This window comes from Manis pentadactyla, chromosome 7, assembly GCF_030020395.1.
Source record: "Manis pentadactyla isolate mManPen7 chromosome 7, mManPen7.hap1, whole genome shotgun sequence".
NCBI lineage: Eukaryota > Metazoa > Chordata > Mammalia > Pholidota > Manidae > Manis > Manis pentadactyla.
In genome coordinates, this window is record NC_080025.1 from 49,885,850 (window position 1) to 49,911,248 (window position 25,399).

The 25,399-nt window shown below is 39.3% G+C and overlaps 1 protein-coding gene across 4 annotated transcripts in view; it reads right to left on the reverse strand.

Moving 5' to 3' along the window:
• Nucleotides 1-25,399, reverse strand: part of HECW1 (HECT, C2 and WW domain containing E3 ubiquitin protein ligase 1) — a 374,060-nt gene that overhangs the window by 50,629 nt on the left and 298,032 nt on the right. For all 4 annotated transcript variants that reach the window (XM_057504386.1, XM_036918894.2, XM_036918893.2 and 1 more), the window contains 5 exons: nucleotides 17,453-17,587; nucleotides 10,730-10,835; nucleotides 9,722-9,818; nucleotides 4,372-4,455; nucleotides 3,901-4,010 (listed from right to left, as the gene is read on the reverse strand). In XM_057504386.1, the coding sequence (XP_057360369.1) occupies nucleotides 3,901-4,010; nucleotides 4,372-4,455; nucleotides 9,722-9,818; nucleotides 10,730-10,835; nucleotides 17,453-17,587 (532 nt within the window). The remainder of the gene's footprint in view (nucleotides 1-3,900; nucleotides 4,011-4,371; nucleotides 4,456-9,721; nucleotides 9,819-10,729; nucleotides 10,836-17,452; nucleotides 17,588-25,399) is intronic.

Consider the following 25,399-nt stretch of genomic DNA (forward strand, 5'->3'; position numbering starts at 1 on the left):
TATAATCTAAAGAAGACTGATACCAGCAAACTCACAGAAATGAAGACATACTGCAATTACGAGTTGAGATGATCGCTACCCATGAGGGAAAGTAACTCAGTTCTTTGATCACAGAACACTCTGGCCAAGTTCAGGAAGGTTTCCCTAGGGAGTATCTGAAAACTCCATAGGCATGAATTAGGTTTAATGAATCAGGAAAGGCTTCTGTTTAACTAAGAGAAGAGATGCGCAGGGAGAAGAGCAGTGCAGGCAGGGGACCAGCGAGTGTGGGCACTGCAGCAGAATGGGAGGTGGCACGCCGTGGGGTGTGAGGCAGAGCGATGCAAAGCAGTGCCCGCGAGGTGGGCAGCAGACAGGCCAGACAGGCTAGGTACGTTCTGCAAAGCACTTTGGGTTAATGCTAAGCACAATAGGCATGTACTGCATGGGGGCTGACAAGATGTGACTTGAGTTATGATAACATTCACCTTTCTTCAGTAGAGAGAGAAATCTGGAGAGGACCAGAGTGGATTTAGAAAGCCTGCATTGGACTCGAGTGGTGTCAGCGGAGATGAGAAGTGGATAGATTGGAGATGTGTTTAGGAGGCAATAAACTGGATGTAGGTAGTGAGACAAAGGCGAGTTTCAGATTTTTGTATTGAGTGGACTGTGGGGGCTTTCACTGCAATGGGGAACAATGGGAGAAAAAAATTGTGGGGGAGATCATGAGCGTGCTCTTTGATGGCGCTGCCTTTGCATGTTTGATTGGAAAGAGACAGTTGAGAGAGGAGAGGAAAAAACCAGGACTGAGTCCTGAGGATGGTAAGAAATGCAGGATGAGATTGCACAGGTGGCTGAAGAGGTAGGTGAAATGGGGACAGTGGTGTCACAGAAGCTAATTGAAGAGATGACTTAAGGGAGACAGCAGCAGTCAGTAACGTTAAAGCCAGCGGAAAGATCGGGAGGAAGGCTGGGAACCTCGCACTGACCTGGGTGCCCAGAGGTCATGCTGACCTCGGCAAAGACACCTCCTCTGAAGCACAGGCACGAACGGGGAGCGAGTGGGAGCAGGCTTGGAAAGCTTGTGGGATCGGTAGTGGTGTTTGACAATGTTTCTGCCTAACGACTTCAATTTTCTCAGTGAAGGAAGAAGGGATATCATTTGCTAGGAGAGACATAAGGGGTTAGAAGTTTGAGGGGGGTAGAAACGTCTGAAATATTAGCAAAGAGAGTAAGTCTCCCAAAGAAATGTAGAATTTCCTTCTGGGTGTTCAAGGTCCAAGTGAGGTGAGAGAAGACTGATCTATACTTAGCGATCTGCCTGTCGGGTGAGTTTGCCCAAGGATGCCTGACTATAGATGTAGAGGAAGCAGACAGGAAGTTTACCTAGGGGTGGAGTTCTGCAGATGGAATGGAGAGGATCAGGGGAGTTTAGGGTATTGGCAAGGATGTCACTGACATGATGAGCCACAAAATCTATGCTGGATCAGGGAAAAGCAGGAAAGAAGAGGCATCCGTGGGCTGGAGGTCCCCATTGAGGGTGATGGATATCAAAGGGAGGGAGTAGGTGAACAAGCATGTTGGGTAGGAGCAGGATGCGTGAGTCAGGGATTTTAGAGATGACAGCAAGGGCAGGAAGGTGACTGTGGCATCAGGTGGTTGAGGTGGAGGAGGGGAAGATCATTGCAGATCAGGAAGCCCAGAAACTGGAGGCCAGGGAACTGAATGGGTATCCTTGCGAATGCTGAAGTCATCTGGATGATGGGAGGACTTGGGAAGGAAAGGGAGACTACGAAACAGGGGCCACAGTCTTTGAGAATGAGAAAAAGTTCGGCAAATGACAGCATCTAGGAGGGGAGACAGCTGAGGGGTGTAAGCACAGAAGCACAGAGGGCATTAGCCCCACCTCTGGGCCCTGCAGCACTTGACGTGTGAGGGAACCAAGAGACATCACTTGGAGGGAAAAAGTGTCTTTGGTGGAATGCCAGGTTTCAGGATACAGGGAGAACTGGAATACAAGTCTGTAGGTGCAAGTATAATTTTCTGCCCCACAGAGTACAGTATATTTTGTAATATGACTTTTACTACTGTTGGAACGCCACTATTACAATGGTCACTACTATGCATTTGCCTCTTAATTAAGCTTTTCAAAGTAATTTGACATAAATGTCTATGATTCACTATCTCTGTAGCACCCAGGTCAATTTCACAAAGGTTTAGAAAAATGGGAATTACAAAATTTAACAGCAAAATGTTTGGATTACATAACCAAGGACCCACAGTCAAAGCTAGGAGAAAAATCGAGCACTTTGAGAAAATGAATTGGTTGATTGTTTGGACTCATGGCATCTGTAAAATGTCTTTAACAGCAACGTTGATTTCCTTTTATAAAAGTTATCTAAATAAATCTCAGTTAGCAAATAACTCTTTATTCTCTCTTCTTTTTCTGTTTGCAGAACATATAACGTTGTTAATATCATAGTCTCTTGCCAAAGGTTTCCACCCATGTGTAGATGTGTTGTCAGACCAGGACAATCTCTACCACAAGAGGGCAGATCATCAAGCAGACCAATAGGCCCCCCAAAAGTAAGTCACCCTGTGCACACTGAGAACATGTGACTGCTGTGTTGGTGGCCCTGACAAAGCTCCTGGTCCTCCTTTTCCCAGCCATGGCATCTCAGTTCTGTTGTATGTCAAAGGCAGTATATGTTGGGCATTTCCCTCACAATGGCATCAGCACACTTGTTTGGAGGAAGTGAGAACAAGTAGATACTGACTTAAACACAGCTTTTAGCAATTAACCAAACTTGGAGGAGCCAAACTAAAAGATATTCCAGCTTTGGAGACCTCTCCCAGGAATGAGCTGCACCGAGACATCCCTTCTGAGGGCCTGACCAGATGCTAAGTTCTGTTTCTCTTCTGAATTTCCCCCGTGGTTTTAAAAGCCAAGCTTGGACCCTAACTCTACAGGCTATGAAGAAGAAGTTACTAGAACTTTCAAATTAAACTTCCTTCACTTTTAAAGTTATAAAAAGAAATTTGGGTTTACCACAGAGACCTACAACAATGTGATATTGCAAACTAAACAAATGGGGAAAAACTCTTCAATATTTGGATCCTGTTTGGGAATAGGGATTTGACTTAAGCTGATTATCTTAATGAACACAGAAAATGATATCTTCTTTTTTTACTAAACAGTTCAATATACATTTTCTCATTTGGAATGGAAAAATCTACCAAGAAATTTTGTGTCATGAGTAAATTCACTCTAATACATAAAGAAAACTTTGGGGGAACAATTTCACATCATAAGAAAATTCTGGAATCTTCATGGGGACATGATAGTTGTCCCTAACCATGGAACCTAGTAACTCCTTTACAACTTAACAAAAAGTTACTAAAATTGGTATCTCGTAACATTCTGAGTCACAAGGCAGAATGGTTCAGAAAGAGGTCTATCCTTTTAAAGAGAGTGCATTTGGAACACAATAGCAATTTAGAGCGGGGTTGATAGACTTTCTGCAAGGGGCCAGACAGTAAGTGTTTTAGGCTTTTTGGGCAACAGGGTCTCTGTAGCTGTTGCTCAGCTCTGCTGTTGTAGTGTGAAAGTTACCATAGAAAATATGTAAATAAACAGGTGTGGAGAGGTTTCAATAAAATTTCATTTATAGATACTGAAATTTAAATTTCATAAAATTTTCACATGTAATGACAATACTGTTTTTGTAAACAAGCTTTCCAAGTCATTTAGCTTGGGGGCACTGCAAAAACAGGCAGCAATTTGTCAACACCCAATTAGAACCTGAGAGGGAGGCAGGGAAGGAGGACATACATACAACTGCCCTCCTTCCACCTCCTACCTTGGTCTGGTGGAAACACAGCTGGCCACTTAAGGGAGAAAGAATGCAAGATGCTAGTTACCTGGGGAGTTCTGAGGTGAGGAACAGGGTGAACAGCGGGGGGAGAAGCTGTACCCAGGGTGGAAGGCAGCCTGCAGGGGGATGTAGGACATAATCTCTTCTTCAAAGAGACTGCAAAGTTTAAAAAAAAACGGTTAGTCTTCTGTCCATGAGAGAATGCGGTAACAGCGGTTCCAGTTTTCACAAGGCAACAAAAGCATTTAGATTCACTTAGGCACATCTCAGCAAATTCTGTGTTATTTTAAGCCTAATTAATCCTACAGCAAATGTCCATCAAGTACTATATGTAGCTCCTGATTCCACAGTTGTAAATGTAAAGAAGGCGATGGATAGCAGATAAAAGGATGGGACTCCACTTTCCTGCAGCCACTGGAACCCTCTAGAATAAATGGCCGTGTTTCTGTCTGGGCTGTAGTGGAGGAGAACTGCCCAGAGCAGCTTTCCCAGGACTGCCCCAGGCTTAGCCCCTTACCTCAGCAAAATGACGAGATCTGCATCACAGGACAACTTTTCAAGCCCATGATTACCCTCAGTCCGAATGTAATGGATTTTCTCCCTACAACAATGTGGGAAAGAAAACAAGAATTACACACCAACACGTAAGCTAAGGAATATCCCTTTCTGGTCCCTTTTTTTCTCTCTCCTCCAATATGGTTCAACGGCCATGTTCTTAGGCCCAGTGCGTTTCACAGAATTTTAAGTTGGTATTGCAAGTCCCCAGGGTGCACTAGAGGTATTGCCTTTCTCTGGGCTCACACAGGGACAGAGGCTGAAGAACACGGCAAAGGTAGATCCTCGGATAGCTACTCCCACAGTCAGGAGTGGAGCTGGAGATGCTGTGGGCTCGTGGCGCCTTAGGATGGAAACCACACGGGGTTCAGAGAGGGTCTGAGGTCCACACATGAGTCTTCCTGGTCAGTCTGAGCACAAGCATCAGTTTCTCTCTGTTTAATTTGAACTTATGCATTCTGACTCTTTTTCATAACCTCCAACTCCAGCCTGGCAAATTATTCCAAAAAAGTCTACGGGTAAATAGACTTTATTTTGATCAAATGAACTTTGCAATTTGCTTCTCTGACATTAAAATATTCACATATTACAAACGCCATGCTCAAGAATCATTCCATAGTAGGCATGCTTCAAAGAAGCTAAAGTTAAATATTTTTTCACTTTATTGAAGAAATGTAACAGAAATCTGGGAGGAATTGAGTATTAATTTTTAAAGATTTTTAACTTCTTCATTTTTTTGTTTAAATTTTTATTTTGAGATAATTTAGTCATATTTAGTTGTAAGAAATTAGTACAGCGATCCAGTATACTCTTTACTTAGTTTCCTCCAATGGATGACTTTTAAAAATTCTATTTATAAAAATACAGCAGACACAAGTTTTTCCTCTCTCTGACAGTAATACGGTGAGCCCTGGTCTTCATGATAACTTGCATACTTTCCATAAAAAATACAGTGAACTTGACCCTTTGGTGTGGGTATTGTTTACAAAGACAAAGGAAACTTTCTGACTTCTACAAAGATACACCAAGTGCAATTAAATACAGAAATGTTCTATGATCCTATCTCTCAATGTAGGTAGAGTCCAGTCTCTTGGTGCAGTTAGAGTCCAATCTCTCAGTAGATTACCACTGCAGTAAAGGCTATTACAAAATCTGGGGGGATGTTCATAGTGGCTTCTCTGCCAGGAGTGTGAAAAATGGAACAGACCTGGCCACACATTATTTTGCAGGGAGCAGGTGGAAGCCAGCCAGGAGTGTGAGCACCATGCCTCCTCCACCACCTGCTTCTCCCTGCATGTCCCTATGTCCTTGCCTCTGTGTTACCGAGTTTTGTCCTATAAATCCTGATACTACCTCACAGCCCTCTTGTTTGGAAGACTCTCATGGACTTGTTCCTCTGGTTTACCAACTTCAGCCCCAGGAAGACGTCTTAAACTTATACATCTTTCCAATGACAATGTCCCTGGGACACTACTGCCCCAGGGGACCCACATCTAGGTAAGTCCCTGGTGTCTCTGCCTGGATGAAAAAGGGAGAGAACATTCTAGGGATCACTTTTTGTCCCAGGGTCCTTGGGGAAATGAAGTTCAAAGAGGCCCAGCTCTCCTAGGGCAGCAAAGTGCCCTGCCAGTCCCAGAAAACGGTACCCACTGGAGTGGTTCCATCATCACACCACCCGCAGGGGCCACATCCACATGTCCTACAGCCAAGCAGAGTTTTCTGAGAGTTTTGCTGGCTCTTCATGAGACATCATACCCTCTGTCATGTGTATGAAAACCTCATGCTGACCCAGCAGTCAGAGGGGCCTCCAGATGCCCCTGGGACTCTTTCTCAATGGCACTGACAACAGGGGAAGATCTCTGAGGGAAAATGCCATCTGCTACTCCTACATGTGTCCCTTGTCCGTCAGGCAAAGTCTGGTGCAAAACTCTCCTTGGAGCTCAGGTCAGTAGAGTCACCTGCCTCCCTGACATCTTGATATCTCCATTCGTAGCCACACAAAGACCTCAAAACTCAGGGTCCAAATGAAATACTTGACATTATTTCTATCACTATCACAGAATCCTGATCATGTCCCTCATGGCCCTAACATGTTCCGTAGCTATATGTTTGGCCTAAAAAATGCCAAATTCGTCTATCATCTGTCTTCCTCCAAAGATTGGTAAACACCACGAGGGCAGGGCCAACATCTGTTTTGCTCTGCTGCTGCATACACAGCCCTGGCACAACCTTGACGCAGAATGTGCACAGTAGCAGCACTAGCTGAAGGGAAGAACGAATGAATGAACACTGCCGTCATGACCCTTAAAGTTAACAGATGTCATTAGCCTCTAAATTTTCCGGCCCCATCTTCCTTCTCCATGTGTGGCTTCCTTATGATTCACTGCTGTCTGCTGAACCCAGTTTTCTGAGCACTCAGTCCCTGCCCTCTAACCCAGCAATGGGCTTTGTGGACCCAAGACAGTGGCTCCCTGAGAACAGCAATGGCTGATCAAGGGGTCTTGGTCCCACTTAGGGGCCAGAGGAGGCAGTGTGGTCCTCCTCTGGACAGGGTCATAGGGAGAGGTGGTTTCTTTTTACTTCTTGGACCTTTTAAATGGGGCTGACTCACCCTCACACCACATCCAGGGGCAGGCAGAAGCCCGGTCAGAGAGACGAGTACCCAGATTCCCGGTCCTGTAGGCCTGACCTGAAGAGCAAGCTCTGGCCTGTCATTCTGCCTTTGGAATTCAAAGGGCTCTTAGTCACTTTCTGATGTCAGTGTAGCCTTCTGTCTTTCAAGCAATATTTGAGTTCTCAACCTGGGGTCCATAGGTCCATTAGGAACCACTCGTTGTTTGAAATTATATGCAAAGATTTATGTTTATATTTGGGGGGATGTCTACAATAGCTATTATCAGATTCTTGAAGGAGTCCAAAACTTAAAAAGGTTATTTGATTCTACAGTAGATAATTTCCAAGGTTCTTCCAGTTCCAACATGCCGTAATTTCAAATCTACAATCTAGAAAAAATTTAGATCTGGGAAATCATAACAGTACAATTCCACACTGCAACAAAACCTTTAAGGTTTCTTGGATTTTGTTATAATGTGATACTACACAATAGCGCTGAAAACTGTTTACTTACCTTTGGATATATATTCCACTTGTTTACACAGAGGATTACTTTTCTTAGTTTTGAAATGATTTAAATTAGGACTCCAGTGCTTTTTGTAAGTTCATATTCCACCAAAAGTAGGCAGTTCACTCTTTTCTTAGTGGTAGGATCAGTGACATAAAAAATGTTCAAAAGCAGCAACGGGTAAGAAACTTTTCAAGTAGTACAAGCTCCTCGAACAATCCCTTGTCAATACCCTTAAATTATTAAGTACTGTGGGCCAAAGAGCAGCCCACAAATAAGTGGCCTAGTGACTGAGCACAGCGCTGCATCTACAGCCCAGTAATGAACTTGGGCAGAGTCAACATAAGTGGAAGTGGCAATTACTGGTGAAAAGCTCATCTATTCATGCTCAAGACCTTCCATTCACTCTCAAAGTACCTAGTATTTCCTGTCTTCAACATAGATGATCAGGTTCAGAGGGAGAGAGCAGTACCAAGAAAAAGAAGATATAGGCCCTGCTCTAAAGAGCTTATAGCCTTGTGGGGAGACATCAGTGCATGACAGAATGCAAGAGGTAATGGAGAATATCTCAGAGGTACAGAAAAGAATACTATTAAAGCCAGGCAAAAGAAATACTAAAGTCTGCCTGGATCACTGAATCTTGGCATTTGACTTGAGGCTTTAAAACAGGTTGAATGCCCTTAAGAGAAAAGCCATTCCAGGAAGGCTGGAGGTAGGAGAGGACATAGCCTGTTCGGTGGGGGTGAAAGAAACCAGAAGGAAAAACTAGCACAAGAGGGAAAGTTAGGGTAGGCCAGACTTTGGGAACTATGGAAATCATACTTAGAGAGCTTGACTTCATTTTTATTTCATATGCAGTGGGATGCTTTTTGAAGGACTGGAGCGACATGATTTCCTGTGCTATAAGCAGGTAATTGTGGTGGTGATAGGTTGATAGGCACCCCTGGAAAGTCTAGGAGAGAAATGATGAGGGTCCACACACAGCCACAGCAGAGAAGAGGAGAGAAGGCTGGGAGAGAGAAATGAGGAGGTGAATGGGGTGGTGCGGAGGTGAGGAAGGGGAGGAGTTGAGATGACGGGCAGTGGAGGATGATGGGTCTGATACACACAGAGGGAAAATAGGGAAAAGGTGTCGGGATGGGAGATGGAGGGGAAGAAGAGAGAAAGACCCTGGCAGGATTAGTAAGTACCCTGAAACTAATATAATATTGGATGCCAAATATAATTCAATAAAATGAAATAGGACCTACCTCAAAAAACCAAGGATTTGAATAGCAAAGAGGCTACTTTCAGGCATGGGTGATTCACTGAAGAAGTCAAAGTAGAATATTACAGAGTTCAGCAGATTCCAAAGACTACCAAGCAGGAGGGGAGTTGGAGGCAGCCACTGACTACCCTCTGGCCCACCTTGTCTGATCTTCACATGCACACCCGTGTAAGCGTCTCAAGAGTGCCCACACACGGACCCTGTTTCAGTGATGAGGAGATAAGGGTAAAGACTGAATGACATGCTTCAACCAGGGCCCTTAAGTGCTGGGACCATCGCTCCCAAGCTCCAAGGGACACACCTAACCACCTTGCGTGTCCAGCTTCTGAGATGAGGGTAGTAAACTGAAGGAGAGAGATGTCTGAATATCTTGGTGAGAAAGTGGAATTTAAGTTCAGAGCATATTTTCCCTTTTTATCACTTTGGGTGGCTATTCCTGCCAATAAGTGATTCAGAGTTTTAGAGATGGTTGCTTAAAAATGATCCTAATGGTCAACAGGATTTAAATAGTGAGAACACATATGATACTTCTTGTTTGCTTGCTTATTTTTTAATATGGTGATCTAATATCTGGTTACCATTAAACAATCATATTTCAAAAATACAAATAATTTGTATGATGCTTTACATGATTTTTTTTTTGATGAAAGCTAATTTGCTTCCTTTCTGTGCTTCCCTCCAGCTCAATGGAAATCATTTTAGCATCATGTGAATAATATGTAACCTGACAATATGATTGTCTCTGATTGTGACACTGCAAAGAACATTAGAAGCCTCTGGATCCTTCATTCTGAGTATCCAAATGTAACTTAAATGAATGAATAAAACACATCATTAGCTCTGTTCTCTCTCTGTAGAGGTCTTGTTTCACCTGGAAAACCAGCTGGAGAGACCTGGAGTTTAGGGTGAGGGACAAGCCCCTACCTGAGTGCGTGGTTTCTTGCCAAGCTGGGCTGACGCTCTTGCAACATTTCAAAAATGTTTGGCTGGCGAAGAAAAGCCACAATCTTGTCATTATATGCTGAAACAGACAAAAGTGCAAGTTGTGGTTGAATCTTCAGCCCCGAGGTAATTTCTCCAATGACTGGAAAATGGCTGCTTGATACTGGGATTAATGTCAGAATTTGAAGGGAAGGTAGCATATGCATCAAAAAATGTAAACTCTTGAGGGTTTTGTTCTGGGACTTAATAGCATTATTACTTTTAAATGCTTAAACCAAAAGCAAACTAGATCTAAGTTAATTATCCTTAATACTCCAGGAACTTCACTGGTTTTAATGCATCCCTGTGTGAGCAGGTGAGGAAAATAAGATAGGTGTCCTATGGCAGAAGTCCTACTCTCTCCCTGCTTCCATTGGTCGTTTTGCCAGTTAATATGACAAAAAAACTCTTTATAAGCTCAAAGAAATCATTTTCTGAGAACTTGACACCTATGACCTGTGGGGTGATTTCCCAGTAGTGACAATGGAAATATCCAAATCCATTTAGACTCGCTCACCCCATTTTCCTTGATCTGAGTGGCATATGTTTTGGAAAGAGGCAGCTGAGGTCAGAAACAAAGTTCTGTGCTGGCTTATCCCCATGCACACGTTGGAGGAGAGGACATTAAAAAGTGCATTGAGCCGCAACAACATCTAGCACCTTCTTTAAATTATGCTCTCCTCAACTCAGCTAACAAATCACTGAATGGAAAAAAGGAGAGTGAGGGTCTGGAAGAGAGTGGAGGAGAGAGAGGGGAGGGAAGAGAGAAGGACAGAGTGAGGAAGGAGGGGAAAGGGCAAAAGGCAAAGTGGGGTGGGAACAAAGGGTAGGGAGTAGACTATACCCTCAAAGAGGGAAACAAAAGTGCAGACTCCTGACTATTAAGGATTTGTGATCAGAAAAGCAAGGCAAAGCTTGGAGTCCCCTGGGTTCAAAAAGCATGATACATACCCAGTGGCAATGACTCGTGTTGATGTTGGCTCCGAATAGCAGCTACTAGGCTGTGTCCTGGCCTGGCCAGTAAAGAGGCTCCTCTGTTTCTAGAGACTTCTGAGGCCTAATTTCAGAATAAAATTGTTAGCATTGGAAAGCTCATCAACTGCAGATCGCCTTTTGATACTAATTTTTCAATATGAAAGGTTAGAGGCCCTGACATCCCCTAAATTCCAAAAGTGATAATGTAACAATCCTCCAAGTAAATGGAATGTGAGCAAGTTAAACAAATGACTAAGTGAAATGGTTGATATACTTACCATATTATGGTTTTTAAGAAAGCGGTTGTGCCAAACATCAGGAACGTTAAATTAATACACCGAATAGACTAAGAAACATTTCTCTTCATGTTAAAGGAGATCTAAATAAATTCTGCATGCATATTATCAGTAAAGGCAGGCCTATGACCTTCTTTTCTCAGAGGTGACACTGAACTTCAAAGCTGAACGTGGAATGGGCTTGCTTTTCAAAAGAGAATTTATGACACTCGTTTACTGCCTGTCATCCCACCAATGATGTTGGCTATTCTTCCCTGGGTGTCTTTGTAGCCTCACAAAATTCTGCAAGATAAGCATTATTAACCCCAGTTTACAAATGGGGAATCTGAAAATCCAAGAAAATTGTTTTTCCCAAATTTTCAGCTGTAGGAGTGGGAACCAGGATGCCAGCTAATGCTCAACTGCAGAGCATCTGTTCACTAGCCTGCATCGGCTGTCCTGGTTTCGGTTGGGCATGTTGAAAAAACTTCACTGAAAACAGAACCTGCTTAGCTTTAAACTGATATTTGTGTGGGTTAACTTCAATGTAGCTCAATTTAAAATTTTAGTAATTCCCAAAATTCTGGAGCATGGCAATGAGCTTTCTACTATGATTCCATGTATATTTTGTATGATTGTGTTCCCTAAGGATCCTTGCAGAGTAAGCTATTTAAACTGAGACACTATAGATTTTCCACAGTGGAGAACATTCACCAGAGATAAGAGGTTTGGTGTAATGGGTGACTCATTCCATGATAGTTGGCAAAGTATGCCAAAATAGGCTTTAAAATTATTTAAGAATTTTGAAGATTATTTTGCAGGATACTTACAAGGAGCTCAGACATACAGATGAAAAAGAAAAGACAATTCTCCCTCTGACATCACATGGGCTTTTCTTCTGAGTTTGCTATTTTTGTTTTTTTAAACCAGCAGGTCTCCAGCATTTTAAATAGGGCATTAGCTGATCATTAACCCAAATTCAGCCCTGCCCCACCAGTTTACATTTCCAAACTGCAACACAGAAGGAAAGCTTGTTTATCAGTCACTGAAAACTATTTTCTGAGCATCTCTATTATGTTTTTTTCTGGAAAGCTAGTTGAAATTTTCATATTTGCAATTATGATTAAAGCTATCTTAACATCAAAAGGGAAAGAAATCTGAAATGTCATTCCCACAGTGAACTAGATTTTACCCAGTCATGGAATAGTGATAGCATGTCTGGGTAGAGGCAGGCCACTAGGGCCTCTCCCCTTTCTCCCCTCTCTCTGTCTCTCTCTGTCTCTCTGTCTCTGTCTTTGTCTCTCTCTCTTTCACATACACATACACACATACAAACCTGAGAACCTCAGTAGGACAAAAAGTGTCAAATGCCCAGGAATTCAACAAGTCCTATAATTTTGGTTTTACATGGAAAATCCATTCTTCCAGTCATTTTCAGAAGTCGGGAAAGCACGTTGGAGCATTTTTGCAGTGAGATCCTAATCCCTCACCCAGCTGATGTCAGACACCCTGCAGAATGTTATTTAGTGCAACTTCAGGGCTGCACAGATTGTAGTATAGATTACATTCTATCCCAATCTTAGAATCTCAGAATCTTCTCCAGCCCTCCCTGAAGTTGTATCCGTCCCTGTAAATTCCTGGTTCCTAGTTGGAGAAGAATGTTCCTATTTAACTCTGGCTCTTATAGGTAGGCCATCCGGTCCCACCGTGCACCCACCTTCTTTACCCGTGGCAGATAGTTCTCTGTCTTAAAGGTCCCACAAGCCCCCCTTCTCCCTGTGTTGTTTCCTCCATCTCACTCCTAGTTGGCCTGAAGCATATTCATCAGTCAGTTGTTGACCTTCAGGGTAGCTGGTCTCCACCTGGTTTCTGAAGTTTTCCATTTGGCTTAGTTTTGCCAGCGAGCAGGTGACTCACAGGGAGGCACCATTTTTCCCTAAAGCATACCCACCACACAGGAATTCCACATGGGAATTCCCTGTGGCAGCCAGAAATAGAAGTGAGTCTCTTCTGCTCCAAAGCCCTATCATTTTGGGACAAACCACTGACAGACACTTGAGTAGGCATCGCCTAAACTCAGGGCACAGCCAAGCCTTCTCCAGATCTGCTATCAGGTTGGCTTCTTCAGTTTCTCTCTGTGATTCATCAGTTAGAAAATCTGCAGTTCAGTGGTCTTTGAGATTCCTGTTTTTACAGCACCAAACATATTTAAAACACACATTCAGGCAGACTAACCTAATTCCCAGGTTTTCTAACCTGGCCATGATAAAGTGGTAAAGGAAATGAAAATTACGTGTTCTGTAATCCTTCCTTATTAATGTTACTTTATATTGCTAATTGCTGTGTAACCAAAACAAGTATGACCTTCAGTGATTTCTGTACTGATGGAGAGATGGGATCCAATATTTACAGTCGTATTTGCTCTTTCTACTTATCTATGTCCAATTTCATTTGGACATTATGGGAAGAGATAAGGCCTGTTTTGTTGATACTTAAATATACTGCAGACAGATGTGCCACTGTGTTAACATCCATGTTAAAGTGTCAAATAATGATCATTTTATGCATAATATCCTTATTCCTGATAACTGCTTTCAGGAAACTGAAAAATTTTCAGGTGTGGTAAAGACTAACCCAAAAGATTTTAACAATGTCTCTATTGATAATCTATTGCTGGGGCTCTGAGAAAAGAATTTATCATTTAGGATCCTGATTATAGAAACTGATTTTAATTCTGTCCTTAAATGCAATTGATAAAAAGTTAACTGCTGAGCAGCACTGAAGAATGGTTCACGAAGGTGAATGGAAAATATATATCCCTAAGTTTTGTGGTCTAAGAAACATCCACGGTGAATTCTCCGTTGCCCATGGTCTATGACACAAAAATTCATGGATTATGGAAATAATTCATTGATTATTCCTGAGTTTCATATTGCTATCTGCTCACCTGTCACTTCTAAAGGGATAGCATGCTGTTTACATGCTTACTATCACCTTGTCCACAGACAAAACTGCCATCTTTTCCCACTGGCTTTCCTGCTTATCTTGGCTGTGTATACTTCTTTGAAACTGGAGTATAGTTTATATTATATTGTAATAGATTCAGGTGTACACCATAGTGATTCAACATGTAAGTGTAGTTGCCATCTGTCACCATATTAAATTACTGCAATGTTATCACTACATTCCCCATGCTGTGTCTTTTATCCCTATGACTTACTTATGTTTTAACTGGAAGCTTGTACTTTTTGATCTCCGTCAGCTGTTTACCTATTCCCCTATCTGCCTCCCTCTAGCAGCCAGCAGTTTATTCTCTGCATTTATGAGTCTGCTTCTGGGTTGTTTGTTTAATTGCTCATTTGTTTGTTTTTTAGGTTTCACATGTAAGTGAAATCATATGGTATTTGTCTTTCTCCACCTGATTTACTTCACCTGCCATAATGCCCTCCAGGTCCATGCATGTTGTCGCAAATGACAGGATTTCATCTAATATTCCATTGTAACTTAAGTGTTGTTAATGGGACTGTGGCTCAAGATCACAGGCTCTGAGGACCCCGGAGCCTGAACTGGGGGTGGTGGCCATCTGGTTCCCTTGTCCTGATTTGCTGACAAGAACACAGAGGCCCCAGAAAGGGGAGGCAGGCGTACTGACACACAGCTCCTCTGTGGAGAGGCCGGGACTGGGACTCCTTCTTCAGTACTGCTCGGCTCCCCTGAGGCCCCTTCCCACAGGGGCTCCCCTGTTTTCTGTCTCTTAGGGCCTCATCGCCTGATACCTTCAGTGGCTTCTCATGGGCCTTTCTCTCTCACATCCCACTCTGCCACAGTCCCTCCTGTTCTTGGCCGTTACTCTTATCATTTTCATTCAATGAATTCATAAGAAGTCCCAACTCTTCCACGGGGCATTTTAGCTGCACTGATCTTCCAGCAGAACGTTTCCAACCCTGCCGCTGCACCTTCGCCAGCGCCGTGCTCTGTGGGGCCGCCCTTGCTCGCTTCCCACGCCCCTAGCTAGTTTCCATTTTTCTAGGTCTCGGTCTAGTACCTTATTTTAAAAGACACCTTTCCTTGGCCTCTTTTGAACTCTGTGGCACTTGTCCTAACATCTCTCTTGGCACTCAATCATATCCTAATTTCTCTTGTTACTCATTCCGTGTATATTTCTGGTGTGGCTACAAAAACAGAATACAAACTTCTCCAAGGCAGAGATCCTATCTCATATTTGTTTGCATTCTCAGTGCTCACAGCAGGTCAGGCATTTAATCGATGTTTGTTGAGCACAATCACACTAGAGCAAACGCGATGAGCATTTCCCGCCGACTCCTCTCTGTGTACCAGGGTGCTCCTGTCTCCTCCTCCCCTAGGCTGCGTGCTTTTGAGGTAGGAGGAACCAGGTCTTTGCTTTCTCTGAAATACTGCCTCCGGATCAGACATCCTCTGCCTTCCAGCTTTGCTCTCTGTTGCTTTTCTTAATTTCCCCTTGTGTAAAAGCCAGGCTACCAGCAGAGAGGATGGGAAGAGGTTTGGGAGCGGGGGTGGGGTTGGGTGGGGGTGGGGGAGCGGGGGGCGAGGGCAGGGGGGAGGTTTGAGCACCTGATGAACAGAGCCAGTTGGACAGCAGATGAATTAGGAAGCCTACGGGTAGCTGATGCACACTTATGCTCTTTTGTCATTGTATGTGAGTTTTTCTTGGCTGATGCAGGTGGCACTTGATCATTAATGTTGATACTCAGTGTAACCGTGTGGGGGTGATTCAATCACACTGAATGCATGTTTTGGAATAGGGAATGCACGTGGTACTCATGATCTCCATCTTGTTCTTTCAACAGAACAGTTTGCATATTTGAATTTTCAGGTTTATTTCTTATAAATGTAAGTACCTATATCTTTGGGGGGTTCACCTTACATTGAGGGATCTACATTTTTATTTCAATGATAGTGAATCTGTCTGTGGTATTAAGCTTCTTTGAACATATGTACTTATTCTCTATTAATACTGAAATTGCCTAAGCAGTATTAAAGATCGACCATTTTGAACAAATGAAAATGGTATATTTCAAGTTGATGCAGAACTTTGAATTTATCCACTGTCATCTCAGACAATACCCCTTGTACTTTCCGAAGTGTTAGAAAAGTACTTCCAGAGAGGGGGACTATGCGTCTTGAGCTCGGAAGTGCAGGCACTGCTTTCTGTGGCCAGCGAGCCTGTCTGCTGCTGAGTGCCTGGTACCTGGGATGTCCTGACATCCATATAACTCTTGGGGATGTTATATGCAGAAAGAAACAGCTAGCATGCTTTCAGCAATGTCCTAAAACAATGATGCCTAAGATGATCCCATGAAACAAAAATTCATTTATCACATTAACCCATGCCATTAAGCTATGAGTGCCCTTGGCTGGAAACAGCTAAGTCTCTCCAAGTATACAAATGATTCCCTGAAGAATTGTTTTTGTACACGAGGCTTCCCTTAAAACTGGTGCTGATACACCGACAGGCTCTTCCCGTGAGGCTTCTGTCTGCTCTCTGTAAGCTATCAGGTAGATCATTATTTTCCCAGTTTTTCCTGAGATGTCCATGGTGGTTCTCCCTGGAAGGACTCTCTGTGGGGGCCACATATGTTTTTTTTCTTCCCACACTTTTTTCATTTTCTACTTCACTGTAATCCAACCACATCTCCTGAGATCCTGATGATGTCTATGAACTGGGAAATGTCAGGACATAAAATGGGATTTGCTCATAATGTCAGGAGCTGATTGGAAGCAGGAAAGAGCTATGTTTTGAGTTTGGGTTTGACAAAAGAGGGTAGGAAAGGGTGTAGGATGTAGTGACAGTAATTTGGAAGGGCAATGAACATGATACTTAAGAATGGCGACAGCCTGCCACAGTTCAGCAGAAGGTCACCGTAAGTGGGAGAAGAGGACAAGAACCAGTGAAAAGCACATGATAGGATGGGACAGCACGTTCCAGCAGCCCTGCTGGTTTCCCCCAGTTGTTACTCCTTGTATACATTATTGATGTCTTCTCCAAGATCAATGGAGAGGCCCAAGTTTAAAGTCAGTCATACAGGGCAGAACAGTTCCATGATCTTTTAAAAATTCACACAGGACTGGTAGACCTCAGGAAGCACAGCTCCAGCCCTAAGTAGGATCTCCTGCCACTGCTTTTTTAGTTTCCTTCAGTTTAGTGGCCATTTTGTAGGGCAGAAGGGAAGACAGAAGGACGGCAATCAGAAGATGGGCCCAGGGAGCTAAGTGGGTGTTCCCGAGTCACCATTCATTCTTCTACAGAGCAGTGTGGGTATGGCTTGGCCCCTTGAGGAGCAGACAGCCCTAGATTGCGGCCACCTAGAAGAAGCTCTGGCCCCACCGGAGAAGGCAGCGCCTTGGACCTATGAACGGTGGGTCGGGGAGCGGGGAGTGTTACCTCGCCAGCGCTGTAACTTCGGAGCCTCTGGAGATGCTGTCGGTGTGTCAGATGATTGGGAAGGCGACCGTTCTGAAGGGGGATTCGGGGGTCAATGAAAGTGGTAGCTCGACTGTTGTGGTCCACGAAGAAAGACTGCAGACAGACCAGTAAAGAAAGCACACTGCATGATAATGAGCAAATATGAAGTCAGTAATGTAAGGGGTTGCTACGGGGCTTGGTCATGTCTATTTCTACCCCTCCTTTTTGTCTACTCAAAATTGGATGGGAGATTGGGGCACCACACATCTGTTCGCTCAATGAATGAAGCAGCACAAGCCATCTGATAAACGTTTTACACTGTGGAGTTATAGAGTAGTGATCAAACACTTTATTCAACAGGGAAAATAAGAGAAATCAAGCCTTTGGTGGATAAAAGTAATATAGCACAGGGAATATAGCAAATAATAGTGTAATATCTTTGTATGGTGACAGATGATAACTATACTTAACATGGTTAGCATGAAGTAATGTAGACAATTGTCAAATCACTATGTTGTACTCGGAAACCAATATAATATTGTATATCAACTATATTTCAATACAAATTGCAAAAACAAAATAATACCATAATTAATAATTTGTAGAGCATTTATAAAATCAATGCTCTTTTTTGATAATAGAATTAATACGGCCTAACTAAGAAAAAACTTTAAAAGGATAATAAAGTAGGAAGCAGTTAACTAAAATCATCTTAAATATAACAACCTAAAAAGTAATCACCAAAATACTTTGATTTTTTTCCCAGTTTTTTCTTTTCCTATGCAAATATACAAACATATGCATATTTTCTCCACATCAGTACCTATAATTTTGTTATAAGATTTTTTTCACATATTTTTAGGAGCATTTTTCTTATTATTAATTATTATTTTAACACAGAATTTAGTAAGTGTATGGGGTATTCAGTTTGAAGGATGAATAATAATTTTAGTGTCTTCTATCACTGGACATTTAACTTTTTTACTGTTTTAAAATAATGCTTCTATAAATACTCTTGTATATAAATCTTTGCATCATGTCTGATTACTGTACATGTTTCAATATATGACAAGGCATTATTTTTTCCCCTTTTAAAAACTGACATATAGTTAATATACAGTATTATATTGGTTTCAGATGTATAAAATAGTGATTCAACAATTATATATGTTATTAAATTAGGCTCACTACCATAAGTATAGTTACCTCATGTCAACAAAGAAATCACATCAATGACTATGCTCCCTATGCTGTACTGTCATCCTTATGGACAATTTATTTTATAACTGGAAATTTGTATCTTTTTATCTCATTTACCTATATTGTCCAAATCCCCATCCCACTCCCCCTATAGCACCCACCAATCTGTTCTTTATGTCTATGAGATTTTTGTTTTGTTTTTTTGTTTGTTCGTTCATTTATTTTATTGTTCAGAATCTACATATATGTTGAATCATATGGTATTTGTTTTTCTTTGTATGACTTATTTTACTTAGCATAATACCCTCCACATTGTATATGGTTCCACCCACATTGTCACAAATGGTAAGATTTCTTCTTTTTTATGTCTGAGTATATACACTACATATTCTTTACCTATTCATCTACTGATGGACACTTAGGTTGCTTCCATAACCTGGCTATTGTAAATAATGCTGCAATAAACATAGAACTGCATATCTTTTCAAACTACTGATTCTTTCTTTGGGTAAATTCCCAGAAGTGGGATTTCTGAGTCATATGATATTTCTATTTTTAGTTTTTTGAGAAACCTCCATACTGCTTTCCGTAGTGGCTGCACCAATTTGCCATCCCACCAACAGTGTATGAGGGCTCCCTTTTCTCCACATCCTTGCCAATGCTTGTTATTTCTTGTCTCATTGATATTAGCCATTCTGACTGATGTGAGGTGATATGTGATTGTGGTTTTGATTTGCATTTCCCTGATGATTAGTGATGTTGAATATCTTTTCAGGTGTCTGTATTTCTTCTTTGGAAAAATGACTATTCAGTTCCTCTGCCCATTTTTAAATCAGATTACTTATTTTTTTGAGTTGTGTGAGTTCTTTATATACTTGGGTATTGGCCCATTAACAGATATATAATTTGCAAATATATTCTGCTATACAGTAGGCTGCCATTTCATTGTGTTGATGGTTTCCTTTGCTGTGCAGAAGCTTATGAGTTTGATGTAGTCCCACTTGTTTATTTTTGCTTTTGTTTCCCTTGCCTGGGGAGAGATATCCAGAAAAAAAATTACTAATGCCAAGGCTCAAGAGTTTATTGCCTATGTTTTCTTCTAATAGTTTAATGGTTTCAGGTTTTTTATTTAGGTCTTTATCCATTTCAAGTTTATTTTTGTATATGGTATAAGACAGTGATCCAATTTCATTCTTTTGCATGTAGTTGTCCAGTTTTCTTAACACTATTTATTGAAGAGACTGTCTTATCCCCATTGTATATTCCTGCCTCCTTTGTCACATATGAACTGATAATATGAGCAGGGGTTCATTTCTGGGCTATTTTGTTCCATTGATCTATGTGTCTATTTTTGTGCCAGTACCATATTGTTTTGATTACTGTAGCATTGTAGTACAGTTTGAAATCAGGGAGCATGATACCCCAGCTTTGTTCTTTTTCTCAAAATTATTTTGGCTATTTGGAGTCTTTTGGCTCCATATACATTTTAGGATTCTTTGTTTGAGTTCTGTGAAAAATGTCGCTGATATTGGTAATGCATTGAATCTGCAAATTGCTTTTAGCAATATGGCCATTTTAGCAATATTAATTTGTATTCATGAGTATGGGGTGGCTTTCCATTTTTTTATGTCATCTTCAATTTCTTTCATCAGAGTCTTATAGTTTTCAGAGTACAGGTCTTTCACTATCTTGGTTGGGTTTATTCCTAGGTATTTTATTCTTTTTGATGAAATTGTAAGTGGGATTGTTTTCTTAATTTCTTTTTCTGCTAGTTTGTTGTTTGTATATAGAAATGCAACAGATATCTGTATATTGGTTTTGTATCAGGCAACTTCACTGAATTCACTTATTAATTCTAGTAGTTTGTGGTGGAGTCTTTAGCATTTTCAATATACAGTATCATGTCAATTTCAAATAGTGACAATTTTACTTCTTCTTACCAATTTGGATGCCTTTTATTCCTATTTCTTGTCTGATTGCTCTGCTAGGACTTCTAGTACAATGTTGAATAAAAGTAGTGAGAGCGGGCATCCTTGTTTTGTTCCTGATCTTAGAGGAAAAGCTTTCAGTTTTTTACATTGAATATGTTGTTAGCTATTGGTTTATTATCCATGTCCTTTATTATGTTGAGATATATTCCCTCTATACCAACTTTGTTGAGAGTTTTTACCATGAATGGGTGTTGAATTTTATCTAATGATTTTTCAGCATTTGTTGATATCATATGTTTTTCATCCTTCCTTTTGCTAACATGCTGTATTACATTGATTGATTTGTGGATATTGAACCATCCTTGCATTCTTGGAATAACTCCCACTTGGTCATAAGTGGATGATGCTTTTAATGTACTTTTGAATTTGGGTTGCTAACATTTGTGAAGGATTTTGCATGTATGTTCAGCATCAAAATGATGCTGGTGATATAAAATATATGAGTAAAATCTGAATAAGGAAAAATGTGAGTAGAAAAAGCCCAACATTTATCAATATGTTTATATGAGAATTTAAACATACAAGTATAAGCTAATAACTATTAAAGATAAATTTATTATTTAACTGTATGCCTAGAAGTTTAAAAATTAAAGTTAAGTTGGTTCCTTATATTTTGCATATGTGGTAATATCTTAGTATTAATTCCTATAATTTGAGTTAATTACTGGGTTAAAAATTTTTTAAAATATTTATGTTTATTGATGCATATTAACAAACTAAATAGTTGAGATAAAAAAAACATGAGAACTGTACAGATTTATTATGTTACCTAAGTCTGTGAACCCTTCATGCACTTTACAAAGGCTTAGTATTTGAAAGAAATCTTAGAAATGTTGAATGGTAAATATCGATGAATTATAGTTTACAAGGAAAGCTAAAGATTTTCTCACAAGTTTAATGGTCAGTTTCTCCATCTGAGTATTGTCTACTTTGTTCCCTTTTTTATTGTTGGGATATTAAGGTTTTCTTAATTTATAAATGTGCTTAGTTACTCATCTGCTTCAAACTGCTTTTTATTTTTGTGCTTTGTTTTCTAATACACAGAATTTGATACATTCCTATGTATTCAAATCTCTTAATCACTTATCTAGAGGTCGGTTAAATGCTTAATTGTATTTTTCTAACTTCTTTTTTTTTGGTGGGTTGTTTCTGAAACTTAGATGTTATAATTTGATTTCTCTTTCCAAGTGCATATTTTTCCAATTCTTACTGCTTTATTACACATAATTTCTGTGTATCACACATAAATATTTTATAAGGAATATATTCAGGAATATTTTATCTGTTCCAAAGGTCTGTGGGATTTTCAATGTTCTAATGGTTAATATCTAGAGGGTAAGTTTCTTCTCATTATTTATTTTTTCTAAAGTTCTTAGGTATTCTTCCCTGCATATTTTATTTTTCCAGATGAACCAATATTAATTTTATTAATTTCCAAAATAGTTCCATTGGCATTTTGTTTAGAAACCTTAAGACTACAAATGATTTTAAAGAGAATTCATTCTTATGAGAGTGTATCCATTTTTCTGAACATAAAATTACTCTGTTCAAGATTTTTTTTTTCTCAGTAAAATTTTGTAGGTTTTTTCCCTGAAAGACATATATTTTTGGTTAAGATAGTTTATAGATATTTGATATTGTCTGTTGCTATTCTGAATACTTCTTTTCCTGTAGTATTTGTAACCCATCATTGCTGGTATCTAGGAAAGCTATTATTGGTATATTTAGTTTGTGTCTGTTCACCACATTAAATGCTTCTATAGAGTAAACTACTCTTTTTGGTATATATCTTCTTTGATCTTAACTTGCAGATGACAATGATATTGTCTTTACAAGGGTTCTTTTATCTTTCACCACCTTTCTTTTATACTAGGAAGAACTTTAAGAATGATGTTAAATAAGATGTGGCAGCTACAATCTTGTCTAATTAAAAATTTGATAGGAAAACTACTAAGGTCCAGTTACAAAATAGGATGTGGTTCATTATATTAAGGGAGGCTGCATTATGTCATGAAAACATTTATATTCCTAGTTTACTAAAGCTTCACCTTATTTTTAAAACAAATGTCTGTTAATTTTTATGAAGTACTTTTCTAGAATTTCTTAAAATGATCTACAGGAATTCTTCATATTAACTATTGGTTAAAATACTAGATATAATTTATTTACTAGTATGTGACCCTACATTTTTCAGAGGTAATCTATCTAATTGTTGTAGGTCATTATCTTAATAAACTAATTCAACTTCATTTCTTAATATGAGATTTTTGGAACTCAAGTGAATTTGCCTATATTTTCTTTTTTTCAACCAGAGCTCCTTAGTTTTGCATGTACTCATCTCTATGTGTGTTTAGTTTTACACAATTTTATCATACGTGCAGGTTCACATATCCACCACCATAGTCAAGTTACTGAACATTCTGTCTCATTCTGTGTTTTATAACCAATTTGCCTCCTCCCTCCCTTATTCCTTCACTCCACCCCACCTCTAACTCCTACCCCATGTAATCTGTTCTCCATTTTCTTAATTTTGTCACTTCAAGAATATTATATAATTGGAATCATACAATGGATAACCTTTTGGGATTGGCTTTTTTCACTGAACATAATTCATTTGAGGTTCATCCAAGTTTCATGCAACATGAGGTCATTCTTTTTTACTGCTGAGTAATATTCCAGGCTATGGATGTACTAAAATTTGTATCAAGTTTTTGCTTTTTGTCTGGTTTCATTAGTAAAGTTATGATTGCTTCATAAAATGAACTATGAAATTTTCTTTACTTCCTACATTTTGGAGTAGATCATAGATATCTACTAGGGACTAGGCAAGTAATTCATTGGTAATTCATTGATGCATTTCCAGCTTACTCCATACATCTATTCAATTTTTTGTACTTCTCTTGTCAATTTTTATCACTTATATATGTGTTTTAAATTACCTATTCTTCTAGATTTTCTAACTCTGATATTAGATATTTATATAACTGTATGCATTTTTTCTTCTTTCTGCCTCCTTTGTATGAGATGTTGTTATATGTCATTTTTTAGTTTTATATACTATTTTCCTTTGATTGATTTATTTCTCTTCTAAAAACTACTCGTTTATTTCTTTTATTGTTTTCTGTCTTATTCACTTCTGGCCTTTCATTTATTATTTCTAAATACATCTTGATATAAATTTCTGATATAATTACTGTTGTTTTTTTAATCTTCTGTAAGTTATTGATTTGGAAGATTTTTAAAATGTTTTTTCTTGTTTGATAATAAAAATCAATGTTGCTAATCCTTTGAGTACAGCCTTTCTATATTGCATGTTTTATTAAGTGCTTCTCACATGCATTTTTATTAACTCCTCAGTGACTTCTACATTTTAATTTTACTTAAAACCCAATAGTCATTTACAACATTGTTTTGAATCTCCAGCTGGGAATGATTTTATTTTAGATGATTGTGCTTAAATTCATTATTTAAAATATAGCTTTATTGCTTATAGCCATAGAATGTAACCTGAGTATTTTCTGTTTTGTTTTCTTTGTGTTGCAGAATGCCATTACTGAAAGAAAAAAAAAAAGTTCCACAGGATCTTAAAAAGAAGTTATAAGCTTTTTTCTTTTTTTAAAAAAATTGTGATAAGATGTGCATAACATAAAATTTGCCATTTTTAAGTGTATAATTAAGTGGCATTAAGTACATTCTCATTGTGCAACTCTTACCTCTATTCATCTCCTGGACTGAAAAATCTGTGCTCGTTAAACAAGAACTCCTTACTCCCTCTTTTTCCCAGGCCCTGGTAGGCTTTATTCTACTTTCTGCTCTATGAATTTGACTACTTTGGATATTTCATATGAGATTCAGTATTTGTCCTTTTGTGTCGAACTTATTTCTCTCAGCATAAATGCTTTCAAGCTTCATCCATGTTGTAGCATGTGTCAGAATTTCCTTCCTTTTTAAGGACGAATAGTATTCCATTGTAAGTATATAAAATATTTTGTTTGTCCATTCATGTAGGGTTTATTTTTTACACCTTATTGAGGTATAATGACAAAATCTGTATATAATTAAGGTCTGTATAAGTTCTATTTTAACAAAAGAATTAATATATGTTTCATTAACAGGAAGTTTTATTATTCAAATTCTGGCTTATTTTGTCTATTTTATCTTCCAAACTGATGGATATAAAACACCTTTTCCTATGATCACTGCATTTCTTTCATTTCCTTTCATATTTCTTTTTCAGTTTTCTTTATATAATGCTATGATGTTATTTGGTTCATAGGATATATGGTTATTGTATCTTTATTTTCATTGTGCCATTGATTAATATAAAATCTTCCTTTGACCCCACTTAATGATTCTGGATTTCACCTCTCTTTTGCATGATATTAATACACCACCACTGATTTTTCTGTTATTGTTCTCACACTATATCAATATTTATTCTTTTATTTTTAAATTTACTGAAGCATTTCTTAGGTTTGTCTTTTAATAAACTGTATCTGTTTGTTACTAAATCAAAAAGCATTTTCCTTTTGGCATATAAGTTTATCTTATTTCCACTTACTGCCATGACTGTTATGTTGGGCTTTAGTTTTGTTATCTAATTTTTATTATTTCCATTTTCTTTGCTTCTTTGTGGATTTTTTGGTGTTTAGCCATGTGAATTTAATTTTGATTTTATCTTTTGTAGGAATTCAAAAGAAAAAAAATCTTGCTTTCAATGGTACAAAGTTTTTCA